Source organism: Pezoporus wallicus, unplaced genomic scaffold (assembly GCF_028554395.1).
Source record: "Pezoporus wallicus isolate ANWC-B61680 ecotype Strahan unplaced genomic scaffold, APGP_CSIRO_Pwel_v1 contig_227, whole genome shotgun sequence".
Classification (NCBI taxonomy): Eukaryota; Metazoa; Chordata; class Aves; order Psittaciformes; family Psittacidae; genus Pezoporus; species Pezoporus wallicus.
The window spans coordinates 8,285,650-8,310,992 of NW_026635704.1; the positions used below are offsets into that span (position 1 = coordinate 8,285,650).

General features: G+C 40.5%; 1 protein-coding gene across 1 annotated transcript; it reads right to left on the bottom strand.

Moving 5' to 3' along the window:
* Positions 1 to 812: 812 nt before the first annotated feature.
* USP14 (ubiquitin specific peptidase 14) lies at positions 813 to 20,048 on the bottom strand. The gene is made up of 16 exons (XM_057397596.1): positions 19,937 to 20,048; positions 17,337 to 17,482; positions 16,628 to 16,660; positions 14,699 to 14,803; positions 12,960 to 13,063; positions 11,215 to 11,273; positions 9,194 to 9,324; positions 8,656 to 8,736; positions 7,830 to 7,909; positions 6,817 to 6,931; positions 5,047 to 5,112; positions 4,649 to 4,741; positions 3,582 to 3,710; positions 2,451 to 2,511; positions 1,650 to 1,757; positions 813 to 1,540 (listed from the first exon to the last, which is right to left on the bottom strand). The coding sequence occupies exons 1-16, from the start codon at positions 19,950 to 19,952 to the stop codon at positions 1,389 to 1,391; spliced, it is 1,479 nt and encodes a 492-aa protein (XP_057253579.1). The 5' UTR covers positions 19,953 to 20,048; the 3' UTR covers positions 813 to 1,388.
* Between the last annotated feature and the right edge of the window lie 5,295 nt (positions 20,049 to 25,343).

Here is a 25,343-nt window from a genome sequence, read left to right on the forward strand (position 1 = left end):
CTGTGCAGTGGTGAACACAGTGCAAGAACCAAAACCACCTGGGGAGCCATGGCTGGTGCCATGTCCCCAGGGGAGGGTGAAAGCTGGGTGCTTTCTCAGCAAGGAACTCCCCATGCTGTCACTGCTAATGCACATACAAGTGAAGGTATTTCATGTGAGTATGGACTGGCTCACCCACAAGGGTCTGGGACACATTAAAAATCAGATCCTCAGTTGCTGGCCTAGTGCTTTTCTGGCTCTGGCCAACACTGAAATGCTTTTTTAACTGCAATCTCCCACTAGCCTACAGCTGCTGCATTCCTATGCAGTAACTGCAGCAGTTACTCTAAGTAAGCATAGCCCAAGTTAGCCACCAAACTAAACTACTTAGCAAAGAATTATAGAATCAACTAGGCTGGAAAAGACCTTCAAGCCCAAACCTTACTCCCCAGGACTGCCAGGTCCACCACTAAACCATGTTACTGAAGGAGTCATCTCATCTTACTTCCAGGGAGAGTGATCCCACCACTTCCCTGGGCAGCCTGTTCTAATACCAAATCACCCTTCTGATGAAGAAATTTTAATTCCTATCCAGTCTAAACCTCCACTGACACAGCTTGAGGCCATTACCTCTTGTCCTGTTACTCGGGAAAAGAGACCAGCCACCTCCTCACTGTGTCCTCATTTTAAATAGCTGTAGAGAGCAGTGAGAGCCAAAGGACAGGAGACAAATCCTACAGCTTAAACACCAGTGGCTTTATCACAAGGCTACTTCCAGACATGCATCAGTGGTGGCCTAGGGAGTGAAAACAAACACATACTGACTATATCAGTAAGACATGAACTTTTTTTAATGGAGGACACATTGATCACAATTGATTTTGAAGTCATCAGGTGCCAGCAACAGAACAGACTGAATCAGCACGTCAGGCTGGACAATACTTGATTGGAGCCATGGTTGTTGGCTATGGGCAGCAGCACTGAGTTACACAACAAGGCAACAGTTGCTCTTCTACCTTCCTAACAACCATGCCAGGTAAGGCAGAGGATGGACAACTTCTGAACTGTGGCAGAAACCATGCAAGAGTAACAAACGCGAGAGTAGGTGTGTAATAAATACTTGATGACATCAGAGAGGAAGGGGCAGGGGGGAAGAAGAGGCTCATTTAAAAAGTTTCTCTTCTGCAAGATGTTAAAGCTATTTTAAAAATTGTCACCACCCCAGGGGCAAGCCCAGTCCAGTCCAGCGGCAGCAAATTGGTACTTGGAGCAGTTTTGAACCCATACCCTTCTTCATGTGAGAAGGTTTGAACAGATTACTTATCCACTTGCTAAAAGCTCTGGGGTTAAAGAAGTGATCAGTTATCAACATTTATTTCACACCTAGGCAGAATGGCTAAAACTGAAGACTACTGGTCAGCTTCATCTTCAACTACTTCGATTCTGCGAGGCCCGTAGAGTAGAACATAAGCTATATGCCAGTCTCCACCCCCGGATAACCTCAAAATATCTTCAGGTGTAACAATGCTGACTTTGTCATCATCAAATTTAATCCATTCATCTGCAAGAAAAGAGAGAGGATTATTTGTAATGTAAGTACATCAAATCTAAGCACACTTAACAAGTCTGAAGGGCAACTGAGAGAGCTGTGAGTTGTCGAGGTGTTTTACCTTGTTTCCTTTTAACCCAAGACACATAATGCCCAGAGGAACTTGATCTGCCTTGATGTGTTAGCACTGCCTGCAGGTCGTAATAGCCGCAGTTATTAGAACCAATATCTGAAGGAAGAGGAGGAAAAACAAGTTACGTGAGTCGTACATGAACCGTTTTATGTTTTAACGGCATGCAGACTGAAGACACACAAGCCAAACTGCAGCACCGCAGCTGTGTAAAGCCCCACTTACAGCATGGTTCTCAATCACTGAACTAAACCCAGCAGCTTTCAGCCAGGACAGCCTCTCAGGAAACTGAGACATAAATACAGATCCTGGACGGAATGCAAATGCGGTAACCTTAAAGCATTAAACCCATCAGTAAGCTTTCTGGACATATACTTCCTTCAAACACCAACCACTCACAAGGAAGCACCCAAAATTGCACATGCCGGCCTGGATGGGGCTTTGAGCAACCTGGTCTAGTGGCAGATCCAGGGGGGTGGAACTGGATAATCTTTAAGGTCCTTTCCAACCAAAACCATTCTATTATTCTATGCTATAATTCTAGGACATGCAAATATCTTTTGATGTGCATATCATTCATTGATGATGCATAGAAGATATGTCTTTGACCATCTCAAGAGCATTTTAGCTTGCCTCATCTTTCCAGTCCTTAATTTTCTGTCAGTTTCTGAAGATTAATTTTCAAAAGTGTTAAAAATAACCAGGGTTCTAAAAATATTCCTACCATTGGGTCCACTTACACATAAGTAAATAGAAAGTTACTTTAAAACAGATTTATTTCCTTGTACTCACCATCGGGAAAAGAAAATGGTTCATATTTAACTTCTTTCTGTGCACCTTCGCTTTTACTAGACTGAAGAACAGAATATACTGAATTAATATGGAACAGTTGTGAAAAAGCTTTAGTGCAACCCTATCAAATCCCAACCCCCCATTCATTTAAAGATGGTTTTAAGCCTAAACATTTTCTGTTCAACTTGAAACCAAGTTCCATTACCATACTTCTGAGTGGACATGCAAAAGCCTCATCTAAACCAGACCACTTTTTACTGCAAATATAACACTGCTTTAGCACCTTTTGCCTAGACTGTTTACCCACCAGACTGACAGTTTTGTTTATAAAACAATTCTGCAATTGAAGACTGTATTCCTTATTAGGGACTTCCTAGCAGCACAAATGGCAACAAGAAAACACTAGAAACAGACTCTTAATAGCACTCTTTCCTTGTTCCTAACTGTGTAGAGATGTGAGCCTCATTCAATGTTTAAATGAAACTGGCAAGAGTTAGGCCAGGAAAAGACTGGCAAACTTAAAAACAATGGCTAAAACATTACAGTTTTAGCTTGTTTACCTTTTTCCTTCATTAAAGGAAATGGTTTCTTTAAATAAAGGGAAGCCAGTTTTAGAATATGTAGACAGAATAGAAAATGAAACCATTTACCATGGTTTTAGAATGCAGACTATAAGCTCATATATTCTAAATTTATGTAAGTACATATATTCTAAATTTTATCAGTCAGACACATCGTAGAACCTTGTACAACCCTTTCCACTTGGTGAGGAGAAAGCTACCTGTCGTGGAAGAAGTGACCTGCCAGCAAGCAGCCATGTTTGAAGAGAACCATTCTGTGTAATTCACAGCAAACCTTTAGCCATAACACTGGTAAGCAGAAGCACGACATTTTCGTAAGTTTTGAAATAAAAATGGAAGCAATATAATTTTCTACAGCATTTAACATTTCTGGTGAAGCAGTCATACCAAAGCTGACAGGGTATTTTCCACGAAAATACACAAAAAGATCTGAAGCTCAATACCAAAGAGTTCAAATGCTACATTTCAGGAAGTCAAGTTTTCTCTAGTCCTTATGAGTGCCCTAATTCCAGCTGTATGACTTCTTTAATCAAAATGTCAGGAGACTTACATTCTTTGGCTGTTGATTGACTTTTTTGTCTTCTAGATCTTTGAATTTTGATCGATAAGAAACCATTTTTTCCTGAAGGTCTGGTGTACACAGCTCATACACATCCAACATAAGAGGGAATTTAACATCCTAGGAAGTAAAAAGCAGAAAGATTATTAACATTACTTGGTACTCCATGTTAAAGCCATCTCCTATGGGAAGACAATACTAAGTCCAATTAGATACAACTCTCATCACATTTATGAGAACTTGATCCACTGAAATGTGGCTGACAGGACTTATGTAAAGGGCTACAATACTTTTACGGAAGAATGTCTAATTCAGTATAAATAAACCATCATAGATCCTTTATTATTAGTTGTCATACTTCACACTACAGAAATACCTACACAACCCTAAGGCAAAAGATATACATGTAGAATGTCTGTACACTGGCAAAAATGTTAATTTATGTTATCCAAACAATCTTCTAGAACAGTTAATGTGTGCCTTCAATCTTCATTCCCTTGTTTCTCTTGTGAAGAGCAGGCATCATCTATCATGATATCCTGGGGCAGCTGAGGAAGTCTATCAGCCAAGTCCAACAGAAAGCAATACTGGAACATGTAGCTGTTGGCAGCTGGTTCTTGCATTTGTCAGTCAGAAGGCCCATTAAAATAATTAGTACAGGAAGCGTTTGTTAGCTAAAGCATTTCTCATCAACCCTAGAACACTGTCTAGTGACTGAAAGCATGTCCCTCTCCTTAACCAAACATTCTCCTCCGAGTCATTGGTGGGAAGTGACCAAAAAACATCCTAGCAGTATTGGAGCAAATTCATTTATGTCCCTTACCTCCCTTTCCCCAGCCTATTTTGGTAGCACAGTTTGCCACACCACTGGGACCATCACAGCTGGGAACAAAGCTACCTTGTACTTCAGCAAAGAAACTGCACTGTCAATATTTTTAAATGCAACTTAAAAGCAAACACTTGAATAAATAGCCTTCAAGTATTAGCTGTCTACCTACAATAAAAACCTCACTGAAAAGCATGAAGAGGAATTCAAGTTCAATATGCACAAAACTTACCTTAAGAACTTTGGCATTCACAGATTCTTTCTCTTTGTAAAAAAATCTAACCATCTGAATAGTCAGGTAGGCTGGCAAGCGACTGATTTTAGACTATAAGGAAAAAAGAAAAAGCTATTACTTTAGACATTGACAGAACTTTTAAACACTGCAAATCCTAAATCACAGGCTATCCTGTACACACACACACAGGAATGTAGCAAGGCCTCCTAATTTAAAACTTTGTATAGTAGTGTAGTCAAAGAAATAATTTCCAGTTTTAAATTTTTTGGTAGTGGATATTCAGATGTTCTATAAACGTAAATCACACTCTGTTACAGCAGTAACTTTGTGTTTTGGGACAGAAGATTGACAACAGTTGAAAGAATGACGAAGAGAGCAACAAAAGTACCACTCACAGATTTGATATACAGTGCATTTCTCTGCAGTGTTGGAGACAGTTTGGTGATTTCCTCTTGAAGACGCTGTTAAAAGAAAGGTAATAACACCTATGTTAATCATAAAACACAGCTTGAAGCAAAGCACAGCACAGACTAAGCTAAATCAGGTTCTGCCCATCTCCTTTGTTCCTATCAGCCATTACAACAGGCAGAATTTTGAAACTCCTTGGCAGAAAGAGCAAGCCCATTCATTTGTTCAGCTCCAGGCTCATTCCTGTGCCCTGACAACACAGTTTTTCTCTGCAGAAAATTAAATTCTGCAGGAGTAGAACTTGCATTTGGTTAGGAATTGTATCTGGATTTGGTTATGAATGTGTCATGTCATGCTTGGAACACAACTAAAAGCAAATCTGAGGTTTCCTCTCAGGGGAATATTTGCATGTTTCCCAAACCTCAGTTTTGAGCAGACAGAGCTACAGAAGAGACAGGTGGTGCTACCGTGTTTCCAGGGACCTTTCCTAATTTAGGGCAAGACTGGGCTGGTTGGTAGTACTGTTTCTACAGGCAACCCAACATAAGAATTCTAGACCTTTTTTGGCCTGAAAGCGAGGTTACTTTTTTTCTTATAACAATAATCTATGTGATGATTATTTTATTTGTGAACATTAACTAGTTTATCTTACTTTTCCTTCTAGAGTCTGTCGAAAAAAGAAAAAGCAGATACAAAGATTATCTGAGAAGCATGCAACTTGGTTTAGCCACTGCTTCCATCCCTGCTCTTATACAAATACTCTGCAAGAACAGTTACTATAGAGGTTTAGTGGTAGGCTTCTCTCCTGGCTCTTTCAGGTTCCAAAAACCCCAAAAAACTTAGAAATACACATCTAAAAAGCATGGACTACTTGAAAAACTTCTGCTTACATAAACAGTTTAAAGATGATGCTATGTCATGGAAAATAACACCCCCTTCAAAATCTGCAAAATTAAAGTTCACTTGTTCCACCACCTGGATGTAACCAAATGGCACCAAAATGGCAACCAAAATGCCATCCTATTTTAAAATTGACTTCTAGGGAACTGTTTACAGCATGCTTAAATCATGATCAGAGGGCTGGAGCACCTCTCCTGTGAAGACAAGCTGAGAGAGTCGACGTTCTGCCTGGAGAAGAGATGGCTCCGGTGAGACTTTAGAGCAGCTTCCAGTGCCTAAAGAGGGCCCACAAGAAATGTGGAGAGGGACTTTTTACCAGTGCAGGTAGTGACAGGACAAGGGGGAATGGCTTTAAAATGCCAGAGGGGAGATTTAGATTAAATATAAGGAAAAAATTCTTCACTGTGAGGGTGGTGAAACACTGGAACAGGTTGCCCAGAGAAGTGGTAACAGCTCCATCCCTGGCAGTGTTTGAGACCACCTGAGCAACCTGGTCTAGTGGAAGGTGTCTCTGCCCATGGCAGGGGGTTGGAACTAAACGATCCTTAAAAGTGCCTTCCAGCCCAAACCATTCTGTGATACTGTTCAGTCTGGAGTGAAACCCAGCTGAACAAGCAAATTGGCTGGCACTTGGTGACCTGCATGTGGAAGACAATGTCAGGGTCAAGAAAACACTCTGCTGAAGTCTGCTTTACACTAACATACAGTTTGTTTTCACTGCCACCTTCCCACTGAACACCAAAAAAACAAACTGGAATTTTGGAATTGATACCTGCTGTCCAAGCTTTACAAGTCACAGATTAAAAACACAGGTAATTTAGAATTTCAGTAAAATAAATGTTACATAAATAACTTACCAATTTTAGTCCTGTAAACAGATATTTGACTTCTTGATTAATAAAGCAGCTGAGCTGAAGCAGATTCTCCTTTCCTTTAGTTACTTCCTCTTCTTCAGCTTCTGTACATTTCATACTTCACAAAATTAAGGAAAACCATGGTGCATCAAGAGCTGAACTACTGCTCTAGTGAAAACATGTTGAACAGCACGGTAACTTAAACTAATCCTCTGCTTGTGCATCAATAGTACTTTTACTTCTCATAGGATAAAAAAAACCCACCAGATTTGAAACAGCCCCTTCATTCTAACCAATCTACTCCTTCATGTGTAATGACCAGTGACGGTCAGTAACAAGCTGTGAAATACAGTACTCATCTAACAGGATGTTTCCATATTTCAGACAAGCAAAATAAGACAGTATAATCCTTTCTAAAAGGTGGTGGTCAGTTTCATGACAACCAGGACTGTGGGGTGGAGAAGTGGGAAAAGAGTAATACTTGGCATGAGGTGTGTGCCCCATGTGGTCATATACTTTTTGTCCTTGCTATAAAAAAGCTACTAGGAAGTTGTCAGCTGCAATAATTCCTTATACATCTAACAGTGTGCATCAAATTTATTTCTTAAGAAATCAGTCAAGCTATCTTTTGTACCTGTGCAGTATGCCAAGTGTACCAGCAACACTCCCTTACAAGCCACAGAAAAGCCATTTAGGATGATAATTACTTTTATTTGGATAAAACATGTCAGTATCTTTGAACTGGCAACCTTCTCCAGGGAGGAAATCTGGTATTTAATTAGGTGGGTTTCTTATGCAACTTTTCATTACCATTCTTCCTCCCCACATCCTCCTCTCTCTCAATCCAATCTTATTTTTAACTTCTGTGTACTCCTCTAAAACATCACTCCCTCTCTTCCCCAACACACACCTTGGTTTTCTATACTATTCTGAACAATGCTTTCAGGCTCCCCACACTCTACTGCTAAAGTGTGAAATTATTATCATTCTATCGCTTGCCTTAGTCTTTAGGATACGCTGTTTCAAATTCAATGCTGAAGAACTGATCAATTAAACTCTTCTTTTTAGAAGATGCTGCTGTAGCTCCGGAGTCTGTCTGCAAAACAAATTCTCTTATGATTTAAGTGTCATGTAAAGACAGTATTCTTCACAGACAAAATATCTCATTTATTTTAATTCTTTAAAGCCTATTCCTTCACCTTTCTTTAGGTGCATTTTCCCTAGTCAATCTCCTGACACAGCACTAGAGTTCCAAGCCAAAAGCATTTACTGCATGCTGTTAAAGCCACCTCAAAGCATATTAGCAAACAAGATTTGAATCAAAATCAAACTTCCCTGCTCCCCAACTTAAATCAGTCTTAAATTTTAGAGTAGTCAATTAGACTTTTCCCACTGCCAAGACTCTCCAGAAAATAGCTTATGGAGAAGAAAGTCAGTCTGGTAAAGCCTTGGGAAAAACTAACTTCTTATGAGGTTGCTTAGGCGAGTTGTCTGTTTGAAGCAGCATTCTTGCAGCCAACAATGCTGAAGCACTTCTTCCAGGAAAAGAAACTTATGTGCCAAATTCACAGGTTTCCAGGGCCAGGTGCTACGCACTCACAGTCACCACGGTGGTACTTTCCAGAGCCCAGAGGAGAAGCATTCCTATAGTACGCTCTATAGCATAGCTGACATGACATAGGTAGCTTTATGCTGATGAGACATCAGAAAGCAGTTTCACTTACTGGCCTATAGATACATGTTAAACCCCTCACAAAATAGATAATCCTTAGTGAAAATATATGCAAACCACAAGTATAATATTATAAATCCTAACTCCTTTTAGAGTAAGACTAAAATTACCTCCATAACTGTATCACCTTCTATGCCTTCCAGCTTCTGCTGTAGTACCCTCATCATCTGCACCCAGCACTCATTGGCATCCTAAGAAGGGAACAGAACATTAGATGTAACTGGTAAGAGTTATGATTTAGTAATATTAAATCCATCAATCTTCACACTAAAACAAACAAAGAATTCCTTACATTAAGAATTTCTCCCTATTCCACCATACATTTTCAGAGCCTGTGCTTAGTATCACAGTCAACTTAGTATCACAGTCAACTTTTAGTATCACAGTCAACTTTTAGTATCACAGTCAACTTTTAGTATCACAGTCAACTTTTAGTATCACAGTCAACTTTTAGTATCACAGTCAACTTTTAGTATCACAGTCAACTTTTAGTATCACAGTCAACTTTTAGTATCAACTTTTCTACACAATATAAAAGCAAACGCTTTACTGGGATAAATTACTTTCACAAGAGAAGGAAAGATTTCAAATATCCTTGCTCTCAACACACTAGAATTTTCAAACTATAAGCTAATAATTCGTCTTTACCTGTTGAAGGTACTGGCCTTGATCGCCTTTCTCTGCAAACTGTGGGAAGGCCATGTGTAAAAACTGCAGGAGAATGATAGGTGGGATACTGGAGGAAGTTTTATCCATGGAATCAAACAAGTCTCTAAGAGCTTGAAGAAAAAGTGAATGCTTTGAGAAGTGGAAAAACAATTCAAACATGGCAGAAAGTTGAAAAAGAATAGTAAAACAGCAGCAACACTTAAAGGCTTATCATTTAACAGTGTCCAGTTTGATCTTTCCAAACCAGGACCAAATTTTCCATGCGTCATAAGAGGTACACCCAAGACCTCATTTCTGAACATGACTTTGTAAGCATAAAGATAACAATTCTGAGAGTTTGGAACAAAAGACCTTATCTTTCCTGGCTGTTAACAGAAAAATAAAACTTGAGCAGTTAAGTTTTCATTTGAAATACATCTGAGGAACAATGTTTTCACAAGAGCACGACACCTAGAGAAACCAGAAGGCATTCACAATCTATCCTCTAAAGCAACTTCAGCTTCACCAACTACTGGGAAAAAAAAAAACCTTTACTTATTCCCAACTACAATATCTAGAAAATACTCATGCTTAATTTAAGCCCCAGGAAAACAAGTATGTGTATGCATACATGCAGACAGTTCGTAACTATGTTCAATGCAACAGATGCTACCGACTGCATGACAATACACGTGGCTTTCTTTTTTGTTCCAGATACAGTACTATAAAATGTCTTATCTACACAGGTTACAGCATCACTTGAGACATCTACTAATCCTCACAACAACCCTGTGAGGTTGGCAACAGTCTGCATGGTCACTAATTGACAAATGGAGAGACTAATGAATGATACTCTTGAATAAGTGCATAGACAAGATTACAAGATCAACTGCTTCCTCACTTTAAGAAATATCTGCACTGACCTTGACTAAGAGGGACAACTGATATGATAGCAATTTAGAAAAAAAAATGCCGTAAGTGTCATGCAGGAGTTCTTGACCAGCTCAGCACAAAAGAATTAATTATGAATTACTTCAACTATTAAGATTCCTAAAAAAGCAGAGCTGTCACCTTAAAGAGAAAACAAGGGACATGAAGTAAAGTCAGTGAAAAGGGGAGGGGCAGGTGTGGTTTGTATAGAGTAACCATTGAACTTACCACCCCAAAACTTGATCAGCAGGCATACCCACAAACTGGACCTTTCCTTCCTTATATTGTTTTGTTTTTCCTTAAATGGACTGGTAGAAATCCCAGTGTCCTGGCCCATCATCTTAGTGGGGCAATGAAATAGAGTAAAAAAAGAAAAAGTGGACAAGTAGTACCCTCGTTCAAATGTAAGGGGTCTAACTAGAATTCTAGTTAGAACTTGGAGATACAGGGCCATCGTGAGCTCCCACATTGTGAGCACCCAGATCACCACAATATAGAGCAAGTTTCCTTTTGAAGACACTACTTTCTATTTCAGTTATGAAATCTGGATCTTTTGGGTAATGACTAATACCACTTATAAAGCATCAGCTACCAACTTAACAATAATTAATGCTCAGCCAATAGATCTTATTAAAAAATACAAATGAACTACATGTTCTGGGAGTATGGTGTTAACCTATCATTAAGTGAAATGAAGAATTGTGCACTAGACTATTTCTACACAAAATGATCAAATCTGCAGATGGATGAAGTACGCTTTAGAAAGCTCCAATTACTTTATGCCTACACACAAAACACTTAAGAGACAGGAATGATTTCTGTCTAAGCCTAAATGACACTTGTACATATTTTCCCTAGTATGCAGCTAGGTAATAATATGCAGAGATGTATGCTTTGCAGCCACAGTCAGAATAACCTTTAAAGATATTAACAACAGAGCAAAAGGAATCCTCCGGTGTCAGCAGATCTGACATTGCTAAAGCATATGCACTAAAGAAAAACACGCAGAGCTCTAACTGCAATTTTCATCTGCAGTTTAGCAGGAAATTGCACACTAGCCTAAACCCTTGTGTTCTACTCTAAACACCAACCTGCAGTAATGTACTGAGCAGACGCCATTTCTCCTGAAGCTCTTAAGGCACCACCATACCTAAAAGAGAAGAAAAACAATTTGTATGCAATTAAACACAATCAAAAAGAGCAGAGAGGTTTTCAAATCATAAAGCAGGCAGCAGCTACATTTGTGTCAAAAGAAAGGCTAGTTTGGATGGGGCTTTGAGAAACCTGGTCTAGTGGAAGGTGTCCCTACCCACGGCAGGGGGATTGAAACTGCATGATCTTTAAGATCCCTTCCAACCCAAACCATTTTGTGATTCTATAAATCACCAAACCAGAAATAACTGAAAATCAGATTTACTCACATTCACCTCAAAGTCTCAGCTATTCTGCAAGCAATGCATGAAAGCAAAGGAAAACTGGCATCCTTAGACAATAAATAAATGCAGACTGAGAAGTCTGGATACATTCCTGCTGCTTCCCAATCCATTTACCTCAAAAACTCCATCTTTAAAGAGACTAAGTAAAAGTCTGAATAGAAGCTACCCCTTTTCTGAAACATTTGCTACAGCTTCTTCAAATGCATGGAAAAAACACCTTCAAGGATGTGAGTACTTTCACTTCTCTCTCACTGCAATATACCCTTCCATGCTGTCATCAGGCAGGGAAGACCAAATAAAGTCTTAAGTCTCCAGGGGAAAACACAGCAGCTGTCTTTGAATCTGACTTCCCAGAGACAGTAAGGCCACATCTTGTATTGCAGTCTGCCAGTCTTATAGCATACATTCTGATATTTGGTATGTTAAATTTGTCAAACACTCTGATTCAGTGCAGTAACTCAGTCCTTTATATGGAAATAAAACAGACTTACCTAAAATGACAATACTGAAAACCAAGAAAAAGCTTTAAAACAGTGTTTCTGTACTTCACAAATAGTTCTAAGTGATAAATAATTAAGATTCACCTGCTAACAGAATTAAGGGAAATGCATACATATTTAAGTAACTAGTGTTTACAGTAACCTAGACTATCCAGTTGGGTACCAAGGTGTCAAGAAAGCAGTGTGTTTTAAAGAAGTTAACCTTAAGATGGCAATGCTCTACCTAATCTTCACATTCTTAAATACTGATGGTTTTTATCATACTAATAATTAAACAAATCAGGTTAAGTTATTCTGCATTCAGAATGAATGAAACAGATTCCATAAGGGCATGTCTTCTGTTCCCTACCCATCCACATGACAGTAACTCCATCTTAGCTTAGTTTGCTGCCACAGTAACCCCATGGTCCTCTCTCAGAGCTTTCTGTTGTACCTCCCAGTACCAAACATCAATAACGGCAGAATTTCATTGCACAATGTGTTTTCAGCATTAAAGCCACTGAAAAGAATATTCCTCAAAGGAACAGGACTCCTGTACAATCTTTTACACAGAACTAGCCATACAAACTAACATCAGAAAACAGGGTTAGGAGTTCAGTAGCTTCTCTAAGCAGTTTAAACAAGTCTTGATAGGAACTATTTTTTAACTAGGCAAAATACATTCTATCTACTAAAAGCCAGTTCCAATAAATACATATTCTTAAATTCTTTAAAAAGTTTAGACTAACACAGCCATAGGATACGAGTTCAATCTATCATGATGTTAACCTTGAATTGCTTTAAAGAATAACAGATTGCTATGAAAATTCGTACCAGCATTAAGACAACTGTTCTACAAAATATCTACTTCATAAGCTAAAGAAAACATTTTGGTTGTGGTATTTTTGTGCTGAATCCTACCTTTTAAGGGCCTCTTTCACTTCTGGCACTGAGCGGATACACTGAACCGTAGCATTCATGTAGCAAGTGTTGCCAAGGTTTGTCAATCCACATGGTAATTCCATCTACCAAAAAATTCACAAGGGTGTTTGAGGGTCACAGAGAGATGTGCAACCATTTTTGCATAAACACTATATAACTTGACATCAACTTCTATGAAAAGGAATGATCAGAGATGTGTAAAACCTGGAATATTCCATCGAACCTTATGAAGCTTTCCAGATCCATTTTCTGATTATATTAATCATTTCACCATTCGGTGCTTTTAGAGGACATTCAGGAATGCTTTGGGTTGGTTTTTTTTCCTGTGCGTGTTTAGTTAAATGTCTTCAAGCAGGCAGTCATTCAGAAAGTTCAATTATAATCACACTCAAGTTTTGACCTTAAAGTTCTAGTTCCATGGAATTTCCACATGAATACACTTGTACAAAACACTGATGTTTTAATTAAAATCAGTTTTTGGTAAAACTCTCAATGTGCTGAACTACATAGTCAAAAACAAAAGCATTATTTAAGCTCCTTTCCAGAAGTTTGCAACAGATCATTAATTTGATCCTTCCAGGCAGCTTGTGAACTTCTAAAGTTTTGACAAATGCGAAGGCCAAGTAATAATTAAACTAACCAGTTTCAGAAACAACTATAAATCACAATATAATAGATTTTTAAATTTTCTTTAATCCTGCATCTTTGAGCAGTTGTCAGGGAAAAGCATGTAGTTTAATGAAACTGAAGTTGTGCTGCATACCAATACCACTGAATTAGTTCAGGAAAGGAGAATTCATTTAGCTGTGTATTCAATTTTAATGAATACATGCAGTACAGACAACTGAATTTTGATTAATAACAAAATATGAATCGGAGGAATGCAATGTGACCAACTTTCTGAAAATGAACTATCTCCTTGCTTGCCTCAGTTATCTCAAAGTCTGTGTATAGGGTTAGTCTCAAAAATACATGAATATCCTTCCCCTGCTGGTGCCATGGAAAGCATTAAATACTTAAACACAAAACCAGCCCTAAACTACAGGTTTGTTTTCATACAGACGTGCATAAATGTATTCCCATTCTGCATGCACAGGTGACAACAGTCATGCAACTGTTAAGTATGACAGAGCTCCCAGTTCAAATGACTGATGAGAAAATTAAGCCTTTCAAATTGTAAAGAGGGAAACAACTCAAACATAAGTTACTTCATTAAAAAATAATAATTATGATCTTCCAGACTTTAGTCCCATAAAGGAAAACATATAACCTATTCCACTGACATCAAACTTACTTTCAAAGGACAAACAGAACCCCAAACACACCCCACCTCAAACACTAGTTTCCCTTCAAGGATACAAAGGAGGCATCTAAGAGCCCTTATTCTGGCAAAGCTCAGGACACCAATACATAAAGAGTAATACAATTTTCTCTTTAAAAATATCAGCAATGCTATTTTTAGAAAATTTACTAAGCTGCCTGCTTAAAAAGAAAAAACAGCACCAGTTACATGACTTGCAAGTTAAATTCCAGGCTTCTTACCAGTGCCACCAGTTGGGTCATCAATGTAAATTTGTGTTTTCTTTAAAAAGCTATAAATGCTAAACAGACATCACAGTTTCAAAATCCACTTTTAAGCAACTTCTAGTATTTAGGAACTTGTAAACCTTAGAATAAGAGAAATAATGGCAAAGAGCCAAAGAGTGAAATATGCTTACAGCTGAAGCCAACTGCTCCTCTGTCATGTCTTCTACAAAGACAGGTCGAGCAATTGGCTCTTCCGGAAGCGCATCTGCAGAACCCATCATTAATAAGGTCATCCCCTTGAAGCACAGTAAAAATAGTAATAAATAGTTAAGGGCAGTTATTTCTCCTTTAAAATAAATAAATAAAATCATTAAGCTCTTGATAGATTTCAGTTATTTCCCCAAAAATAAACACAATCTTTCTCTCAGTTCACAGAACTGATACTGTGCTGTTGTTTCTTAGGATATACCTTAACTTTCACATTATCTAGAAAGTACTTCTCAAGAACAAATCCACAGCATCATCCATGCTAGACATTTCCACTGAGCCTGGTGAGCTTGACACCAGCTCAGCGACATAAGATTCCAACTGGGACTAAATTTAACATTCACTGAATACCCCAATATGAAGCATTCAGAAAAGCTCCCTTTCTGACAGACCACTAGGGATCAGGCATCTTCAACACTGCAGTGCAAATACTCCTCTTTCCCTTAAGTCTTAGCAAGTACCTCAGAACCCAGGATAACTGAGCAGCTCAATTCTGATTTGAAAAAAACTGCAATGTTTGAGTTTCTCAAATTCAGAATTCTCTAAACAACAACAAAAACATCCCTCATCTTTAGCCTAGAATCTAGGGAAACCCTTCAGACAGATGTGGGTAATAATGACCATAGCTGAATTTGGAATTGTTTCCTTCACAAGAAAAGTGGGAAACAGAAGTGCCATCCTTTGTGTGGCAAATTCCAAGATCATTAAACTAACTGAAAAGTGAACAATAATCAAAATGACCCCATCAGTTTAGGCACAAGGACTGACATTCAAGAAGTGGGGGTAGGAAGCAATCAAGTTACCATGCTTGCTGGACTAGCATAAGGAAAAGGAGTTTTACAGCATTCCACAGGAGTCCATCTACATGGTAAGTTCTATCAAAGGGGAAGAAAATGGCTATCTAGGGCCTTGAAAAAATACAATGCTAAGGAAAAGAAAGACCAACATAATGGAAAGAAACCGCTTTGACAATGTAAATAACCCCCTAGAACTTGTATATAATATCATCAAAATTAATAAAGGCAATTATTAGAGTAACAGTATGCATTAAAGGACAAAAATATTATGTACCAGGGATTTTACTGAATGACTTTGCTACAACAGCTGTAGCTATAAGCAGCTAACAGATGCTTGCAAACTAATTACAAGGGTAACAGTGGCACTAATTCAATCTGCTCAGTGAAGAACTGGAGTAAAACCTGAACGAAACAGATGTTACAAGGTATCTACAGAAATGAAACTGCAAAAAAAACCCAAACAAAAATCTCTGGGATTCCCTGTTACAATATTATATAGCTAAGAAACACAAATACATTCACTTTTTGTTTTCTTTTTGAACTAGTCAAATAAATAACCATTACTAACAGCTTTGTTTTTAATCAGCGGCAATTTAGTACAGGACAAATTTCAGCACATAGATAAGAAATAAACAGGCTGAGCTTTAATTTCAGTGCTTGTAATGCCACGATTTTCTATGTTGGGTACATACAAGCACAATGGACTACAGGCAGTGGCCAGGTTCACAACCTCTCTCTAAATAACACCACTTATTACTATAGTCACAGACAAGACAGAAGGACCATTGGTCCGACCCATAACATTTCTTGTAAGAAATCTATGCTTCAAAGGACTTCAGAAAGCTGACAATTTCCCTACAGAAGCCAAAAGGTTTTTCACAAATCACTGGTGAGAACTACATAAGAATGCTTACGTATGACGCCTGTAAAATTATTTTTCATCAAGGTCTGATTTTCAGGAAAGAGCTACCGACTGAAACAGAAACAGCAGAACTTTTACATTTTTCTTTAGATGTGAGAAAAACGAGTAAAATTTAGTTATTCCCCAGAACTTACATTCTTTATTTTTAGGTTCCCCCAGTCATCATCCTGTTTTTGAAATAAAAGACAAGTTAATTATCTTACAGTAAAAGACAAGTAAGTATCTTCATAAATATTAATAATGTATTTCCAAATACACAACTGTTTCATTGAAGATTTCACAATATTAACTATTTACATCAAGTCTTGTCTGACTAAAATAGAAAGCAGCCAAGTCATCTTCTAATAAGGTTTTAATTTGTTGTTCAACACTGCTTAGATAGAAGCAACTTTTTGTAGGAAATCTGCCCATACTGCACTATACCAGTAAGTTTCTGGCAAAGAAGTGCCAGAGAAACTTTTCTCGAGCTAAAAAGCAAAAAGTTGCATTCAGATTCTGAATGTTTAGAAGGAGCATTAAAAAAAAAAAAGCAAACAAAAAAAAACAAAACCAACCAAACAAACAAAAAAAAAACAAACCACAAAGCAGAGTAGGTTTTGGTATAAAAGAGTGGAGAAGTGTTTTAAAACAGCAGTGTACCTCCCAACCATCTAGCAGCACTTTTTCAGGATTTTCTAGTAGTAGGCAACAAATCATACAGAATTATTTCTGAAAAGTGGAGTCAGTTTAATACATGCAATGAAAGATCTTCTGGAGGAATACTTAAAAATACGGTCATTGATCATGACATTGTAACATTAAATAAAGTTAGAAATAATATTAAAACCAAACATGGGTTTCTACCTTCAGAGTTCCTCCTTTAACCATAACCTTCTGTCTGGCTGGCTGAACTCCAGTCAGTGCAAACAACTGGGCTTTGAAGACCATTGGAGGTTCATCAGTGTTAAGCTCCACACCATCGAATTTCTCTTTTCCCCATTTCACATTAACTGCAAAAAAAATGTTTTGAAACTAGATTATTTCTCAATACACAAGAATGTTATTACCAAGATCAACCCACTGTTTCAAATTCCAGCATTTATACCATCTCAGAACATTCAGCTTTCAACTCTAAAACTTGTCAACCAAGCTAAGGGACACCTTGCTCAGCCATCAGAACATATTACTTCCAACATGTCTAAAAATGTCCTACAAAACAATTGTATGCAATATATATAAGCCGAGAAATTTTCCAAGCAATAAATGTGTATAACAGCCCCAGAAATCCTTTAGGCAAGTCTTCTGAAAAGCAGTTTGAAACTAACTCTCCCAGTTTCTTGGTACTGTTTACTGTAAACAACTGAACTTTCTGAAGGAAGTTCAGATGTGAGATTCCAGTTCAGTTTTCCATAGCGTTTCCGTTCCTGTTCAATGGAAAACAATACCATGTTCCTTAATAGCAAAGCTACTGTTTGACAGACATAGCTTTGGCTACCAGTATCATTCATGTGGAGCTACATGAAAAGGCAAGTGTGCATCAAGACACAACCTATGCAATAGCACACCAATAGACAGTTCACCTCAGAGTGACATCCATGATGCCACCACTGCAACCCTCCTCAGTTTTGACAGTGTTCACATAACCAGCTGCAGATACAGAGGACCTGACCCCAGTAAAGGTGGAATTAAGTAGTAAAGCGAAATACGGTCTGAAAACTGCAATTCTTGACACTGGAAATGGGATCATCAGCAGGAACATTAGGCAGAACAACAGAGGGCACGTTAACTTCCCTTTAGTAAAGCTTGTACTAATCAAGATCAGGCACAAATGCTGGAACAAACTGTGCTTCCAAAGAATGGCTACACATCTTTGATCACTTCCAACCACTATCACAGGTATATAAGGCTACTTCAGCAAGCTGCGGTTTTGGTGAAAATTTGCGATACATAGCACACAGTAATATCCTATGTGCACGGTAAGGGGCAGAAATATCATACTTTAAGAAAGTCTTAGCTTTCGTTCTACCTGTGCTTTGATTCTACATCAATATATTCAGCAACTCTAGTTTTTTTTCCATCACAAACCTCTTAAAAATTGTGATTTTAAAAAGTCTTCCGAGAAGGTTCAGATTTCAGATGCATGCAGTGCTTGTAATGGGTTATAAAACAGAAAAACCAAAATTTGGTCTAAATTAGATTACAAAGCATGTCAAACAACTGGCTTTTCAGTATTTCTAGCAGAAAGTACCTTCTGATTTGCCCAACCTCTTTTTTTTTTTAAACAGATCTATTAACAGTTGCACTTGATCTTAAAGGTCTTTTCAAACTTAACTGATTCTATGATTTTGTATACCATACTTAGTACCAAGCACAAGTACTTTCAGGAAGACAACCCACTCAGTCACAGCTTTTTGAGTTTTGCATTTCTGAAGTCATGCATTCAGCACCTAATATGCAGAAGGGTTAGCAATTATTACTACAGACTTGTAGTGTCACTGGTTTTGACAACCTGGCACTCAAGAGGAGGAAACTTAAGAAGATGAGCATCTTCAGAGATCACAAACAAAGAAAATTGTTAATCTGAAAATAATGGAGATTTAAAAAAGGGAAGAACATATCTGCCCTGTGAACAGATAACACAGATTGTACAGATGTGCTAGAGTTCAGAAAAAGTCCTGTTATATGGACATGAGAATTCCAGTTTGCCAACCACAATTAAAACAATGGAGAAAATGGGATGTGACTGTGTACTGAGGCCTTCTACAACCTGTTCCTCGTGTACTGAAAAGCCCCAGGAGGCCAGACCTGTTAAGCATAAATAAAGCAGTAACTGGTCTTGGATATGTCACTGGAGGTTTTACTCTCGCAGTCCTCACTAGAAACTTTCCTTCATGACAAGGAGGGGAGTAAGATACTCTAATTTTAACTAGGAAATAGTGGATTTAAAAGAGAAGAGGCTGATGCACCTGCATACATTTGGAAGCGTGGATGCAAAACTGCGTCTCACCTGACAGACAGCACCACTTTACTCGGCGCAAAACAAAACCAACCCAAGACGCACGATCGCACACGATTCGCGTTTGACACCCGGGCCCTCTCGGACATCAACAGCGCTCCTTCCTCGACCCAGCCGAGCAGAGCCGACCCGACACTTCCCCCACAGCTCGGCGGGCCGGGCCGGGCCGGGCCGGGCCGGGCCGCGCCGCATGTCCCGGGGCACTCCCGGCGCCCGGGCCTCGGACACGTGCGAGTACCGGCGGCCGGACAGCGGGGCCGCCGGAGGAGCCTCCCCACGTGAGGGAGCGGCGGGAAGGGCCCGGCCGGGGGCTGCAGAGCCACCGAGGAGAGCTCGTCGCTGAGGTAACAGCCCCGCGGCCGCGGGGAATGCCCTCCCCTTCAGCCCCACGCTGAGGACAGCCCCACTCCGGGCTGGGCCGGGCGGGCGCCAAGGCCAAGTAGCTCACCTGAGAAGAGCGGCATGGCGGAGAGGGCGGGCGGCACGCCGTGTCCTGGGAGGGCGCGGTTGACGGCGGGGAAGCGAAAGGGCGGCAGGCAGCAGCGTTAGCAGGGAGGGCGATAGCAGCCCCAAGTCCGTCGCGTCGCTGCCTGCCTCCCTCCCTCGGGGTCTCATTCAAACCGGCCCCTCAGGATGACGCTGCAAGCGGGGCCGCTCTCCGGAAGCGGGGCGGGCTGCGCGCGCAGCGCCGGAAGGGCGCGGCGCGGTGAGGCGGGGCCGTTAACGGCTGCCTGGTGGCTGAGGCGGGTGGTAGCGATCGCTGTGTTTCCAGGCGCGCTGCTCTTCGCACCGCAGGGAAGCTGCTCGGGCTGTCCGCGGAGAGCGGGGATTTATTGCGGGGAAGCACCACATTGGAAGGCGTGACTCGTGTCGGACTTCCCTCGTTAGAGACCTGTAGAACTGTACTTATACCGAGTAGCTCGCCCGGTGCTGGGTGTGATTAAACCACTTGCGCGCAAACCGGGCGTGGAGCCAGCGCGTACGGTCTCTGGGTTAGAGTCTGGGAAGAGCCCGGCCACCGGAGTGGGCGGAAAGCAGTGTTGGTGCAACAGGCGGGGAGCGGCGGTGTGAGGGCGAGGCGGCGGAGGGCTGAGGTGGGTTTGTAGGCGTGCTGGTTGTTTGCCCAAAGGGAGAGTGGAGGAAGGGTCTGTTGCGGGTTATAGGAAAATGTGGGGTGATATATAAACTTGGAAGAATTCTAGTAAGGGGAGAGGGGATGCCGAATCTGCCAGCAACTATTTTAACAGATCAGGAGTCCTTGAAGGGTAATGGAAATGGCCAGGACAATAAAAAGCAGTTATAAAGATGCTAAGAGCAGTAGACATGAATACATGAGTCTCAAGTGCTTCTATCAAAAGTGTTGGTATTAGGCTGCGATTTAAGCACTGCTTTAGCTTCTTTAACGTGAAAAGGAAGAGAATGCCGGAAGAAATATCCCGTCCTCAACACCCGTCCTAGCTACCACCCCTAGAAAACAAACACTGTTACCTTCAGCTCGTCTGGCTGCTGCAGCTGCAAGAGCTTCTCCCGCAGCTGCTGCTGCTGGTTGGCTCTTTGTATTTGCATGTCTGTCCCTGCTTTTGCCATAGAAGTTGTACCCAAAACAAGCAGGATCTTTGCTAGATAAACATGCAGTTTACCCAGTGTGATTTCTAGTTCCAAACAGTTGATGGGTTTAGAAATTTCAATCTTTTCAGTTTGTCATGGAGAAGAACAAAAGTTGATTTTATTGTCCAGTATAGGCTCCTAGATGGGAAAAGGAAGTTTTGGGAAACAAGGATTACATTTTACAGAGAAACTCTGATGGGTGGTATGCTGAAATGAAGCTGGTCTTGAATTAAGAAGTGTTTCCAGTTGCGAAGGCAATTAAGGTGGTGGTAAAGTTTGTCAGCCAAGGATGATGACTCTTCTGTTATTGTGACTTGCATAAAGGAGTCTTTTGAAAAGTTCCAATACAGTTCCAGGGTGAGATCCTGCAGAGCATCTACTCGAGAGCAGAGCCCAGCTCTCTGCCTGAGTCTTAAGTGCAGAGTGTCTCTCTCTCTTGTCTAGCCATTTGTTCTTCATACCAGCAGTGACTACTATAGAGGTCATTTATTCGTGGCTGCTGTATGAAAATTGAATGCTCTACAGGCTGAAACTGTGCTGAAAACATTCTCTCTTATAGAGCAACCCTTAAAGGATAAGGTCTTGGGCAATCGCCGACCGGCGTTTCCAGGATTTGTGAAAGGCACTAGAGGGAGCCGCGCTGAAAGAGAAGCGTCGGGGGTTGTATCTGGAGGAAAACCCTTCAGGACCTCCACAAGGTGAAGAACCACCACCTCCCTATTCTCTCTGAGATCGCTTAGGCCTCTTCCTGCTGTGACGACTTGGTGATTTTTGCGTTGAGGAAGGGATCAGTGGATTCCTGGAATCTTACACAAACTGACATTGGGAGTATAGAGACAAAGAGTGCAACCTGATACATAAATATCATAGAGACATAGAATCATAGGTTAGGGTCAGAAAAGACCTTAAGATCATCTAGTTCCAACCCCCCTGCCGTGGGCAGGGACACCTCACACTAAACCAAGTCACCCAAAGCTCTGTCCAACCTGGCCTTGAACACCACCAGGAATGGAGCATTCACAGCTTCCCTTGGGCAACCCAGTCCAGTGCCTCACCACCCTTACAGTAAAGGACTTCTTATATCCAATCTAAAAATAGGATGTACAGATTACCTTGACAGCAATAGAATTGTGAGGAAGCCTTGAACATTAATTGTGTCTTTTTTGATTAGTGAAGAGGAGCCCCAGGCTGGGTTGCAGGGCCATGGGGACGGCCAAGCTGCCTGCCCTGGCTGGGTCTCTGTGACCTTATGCAGGGCCATCTGAGCACGGCTGCTTCTCATCCCAAGCTGGCTGGAGGCAAACTAGCTTGGATCCAAAGACTGGGGCTGTGTCCATACCACAACACTGCATGCAGGATAATAGCCCTGGCAGGATTTATTAATGCTGGAAGATGGGTCACAGCAAGTCCAGAGCTGTTTATAGAGGGCTTTTACTGTAGGAAATCTCTCACGGCTCAGTTCTGGGGAGCACAAGTAGTAGGTGTACCCTCAGACAGTACAGCAGGAGCTGCCACTCCATGAAAGGTGCAGGGAAACAAGGCAGGCCTGTTGCAAAGCATGCCCTAGGCACCTCTGTGATGCCCGTGACAGAACGAAGGTGGTAGTCTTCTTTTTAAATAATCAGAGTCTCAGGAACTAAAATACTCCATTTACATGTCTAGTTCCTTTAAAAGGGAAGCTGTGTCATCCAGTATATTGACACATAAATTTATTGACACATACATGCATTTATTAAAATGCATCTTATTTTCTACAGGAAACACAATGTTCTTGAGAACCTTTCTATGTAGCTTCAGGCTCTAAACCTTTTTATGTGTGTATTCACAACAGACAGGATCAAGTCACATCATCAACTCCTGTCTTACAGATAGCTGCCATGCCTATTAAACTCTTTCAAGTGCTTTAGGTATGATTTTTCAGTATCTGATGCACTATGGTGCTTTACATGTTTAAATAAAAGTTCTTTTTTATGGTAAGCATTCCACTACCCTGCACTGCAAACCTTCACTGTCTCCAAATGAGCACCTGGCAAATGAGAAACAGAAACAAGATACTTGAACACAACTCTGATGTGCACGATCTTCCCAGCACCACACAGGGCGAAGCGAGGCCTGAATGGAGATTACCACAACTGCCCCAAGGGCCAGCTTTGGGCCCTGAGCTATGGCACAGCATGCTGCTCCAAGCCTGGAAGCCGCTGCTGTGTTTGATCCCTATCTCACAGCAAGTACAAACTGAGAAATAGTGTCAATAGGGTGTGACTTCTAATAATAGATGATACAGAAAATGTAATGGCAGGGTAAAGAAAAACAGCAATCCAGCTGTTTAAAAGTCACATATACAGTACAGTATCCCCCATTTTGGTGTTACTTGTCCAATTTCAGCAGGTTTCAAACTTTTTGCATTCTGGGTTACTGTGAATGTACAGCTGGTGGAAAGAAAAAGAATAATAGAATGATTGGGATTGAAAGGGACCTTAAAGATCATCTAGTGCAAACTCCCCTACCATAAGCAGGGACACCTTCCATTAGACTGAGTTGCCCTGTCCCAGCCTGGCCTTTAACACTTCCAGGGATTGGGCAGCCACAGCTTCTCAGGGGAAACTGTTCCAAACCAAATCCCCCTTTGTGGTTCTTTGTTTGTAACTAGTATATAAAGAATTTCCAGTACAGTTCACCAGTTCAGAGGGAAGCTCAGCATCTGCTGTTCCTTCCCACACTGCATGAGCCCTGACTTGCTTCTGGGTCCAGCATTGGTGGCTGCTGCTGAATCCCACTTGTGGGAGAGGCTACATCCTTTTTTCATTATCCAGGCTGTTTTGCTACAGCTAACTACTCTTATCTTTTCCTATTTCCTTCAGCAGGAATAGGGGGGCTTGAAGAGGGAATGAAAGAGAGCAGATTCGGGCATTCTACCACCATTAATGAACTTTTAACCTAATACAGGAATCAAAAATGGAAAAAAAGGTGGAGGCAAGTCACCAAAAAATGATCATGTAAGAATTTGGACTCCTGAATTTCTCAGCCAGCTTCACCAGCATGACGGAAGCCAGGCTGATTTATACTTAGCTTTTCATAGCTGATACACTGACATCTCTTGATAACCTTCTGGCACTGTATTAGGTGAGAGTAGGCAGAATGTTCCTGTGAGAGGAATTGTTACTGACAAGGGTAAAAGCTAAGCAAAATATGAAGGCAAGAGCCAGAAAAAGTGGAGCTGCAATGAACATAACAGCACACTGATTATTTTTTTCTGAATGGTAAAGCTGATGCTTGCTAAAATAATCCCCCCCCCCCCATCTGTTTACACAGTTAAATATCTAATTCAGAAAGTCAGGTATTTCCCTGATAGTATAGCTATTCCTGTAGATAGGCACCTTACTTACAGTAAACAAGTGCCAACATCAGCCTACCGGAACACATAAACTGTAATTTGCATGTCTAGACTTTATTATTACAGCATTTTAGTTGCAAGTTATCCCAGACATGCAAGTCAATGTAATTTTACACTTCATTATGTCTTTTTTCCCAAGCAAAATCAGCATTTAAAAAGAATTGCAGAATTTCAGCAGCGCTAAAAAGCTATGGAAATGACAGTGTGTGCCAATCTGCACAGTAAACCCATTTTTTCCAAAGTCCTTCTCTCTTCCCACTATCCATAATCTATTCAGAAGTTTTTATGCTATTTTTGAGACTTATAAAATATGGAACTATAAGATAGGACTTTCTTTCTTTTTTGTTTAAGAAATTATTCAAGCAAGAGTGTGTTTGCATTTAAGAGGTAGCCAGTTACCCAAAGAGGAAAGCTGAAAATCAATCCAAAACTTAGGCTGCATCTAGAGAATGACCTGACTATAGGCCTTTTCTACTGCTCTAAATTTCCTACAGTAATGTATGTATTTAAGTAATAAAGTTCTATAATCATCTTACTATGTTATTTTCCCTCTGGCTATGTGATAGGAGATTAAAGTAGGTCATAATTATCCCTTGTATTGCTTGGCAAGCTAACAGTCAGCATGACCTGCGATCTGGAAGGTAGCCTTTAGTGTGCTCCAACCACAGCTTTGAAACTGCTGCCATTTCTGATAGAGCAAGCTCAACACAGAGGAACATTCTGAAATCACATCACCTGCTTCTATTTATCTGTACTGTGACCTTCAAAGGACATAGTCACTTGCATGTAATTTGTCCTTACTGTTCCATTGTTCTACAAGCCTTGGTGGATTACCCAGGTTGATTTATGGACA

What these genes read in the sequence shown, in the direction of transcription:
- USP14 (XM_057397596.1), bottom strand. An exon ending in GTGAAAGAGGCCCTTAAAAG is followed by an intron (nt 11,274 to 12,959) that starts GTAGGATTCAGC and finishes CTTCTCTTTTAG; the next exon opens with GTATGGTGGTGCCTTAAGAG. An exon ending in TCAATCAACAGCCAAAGAAT is followed by an intron (nt 2,512 to 3,581) that starts GTAAGTCTCCTG and finishes TCTGTTCTTCAG; the next exon opens with TCTAGTAAAAGCGAAGGTGC.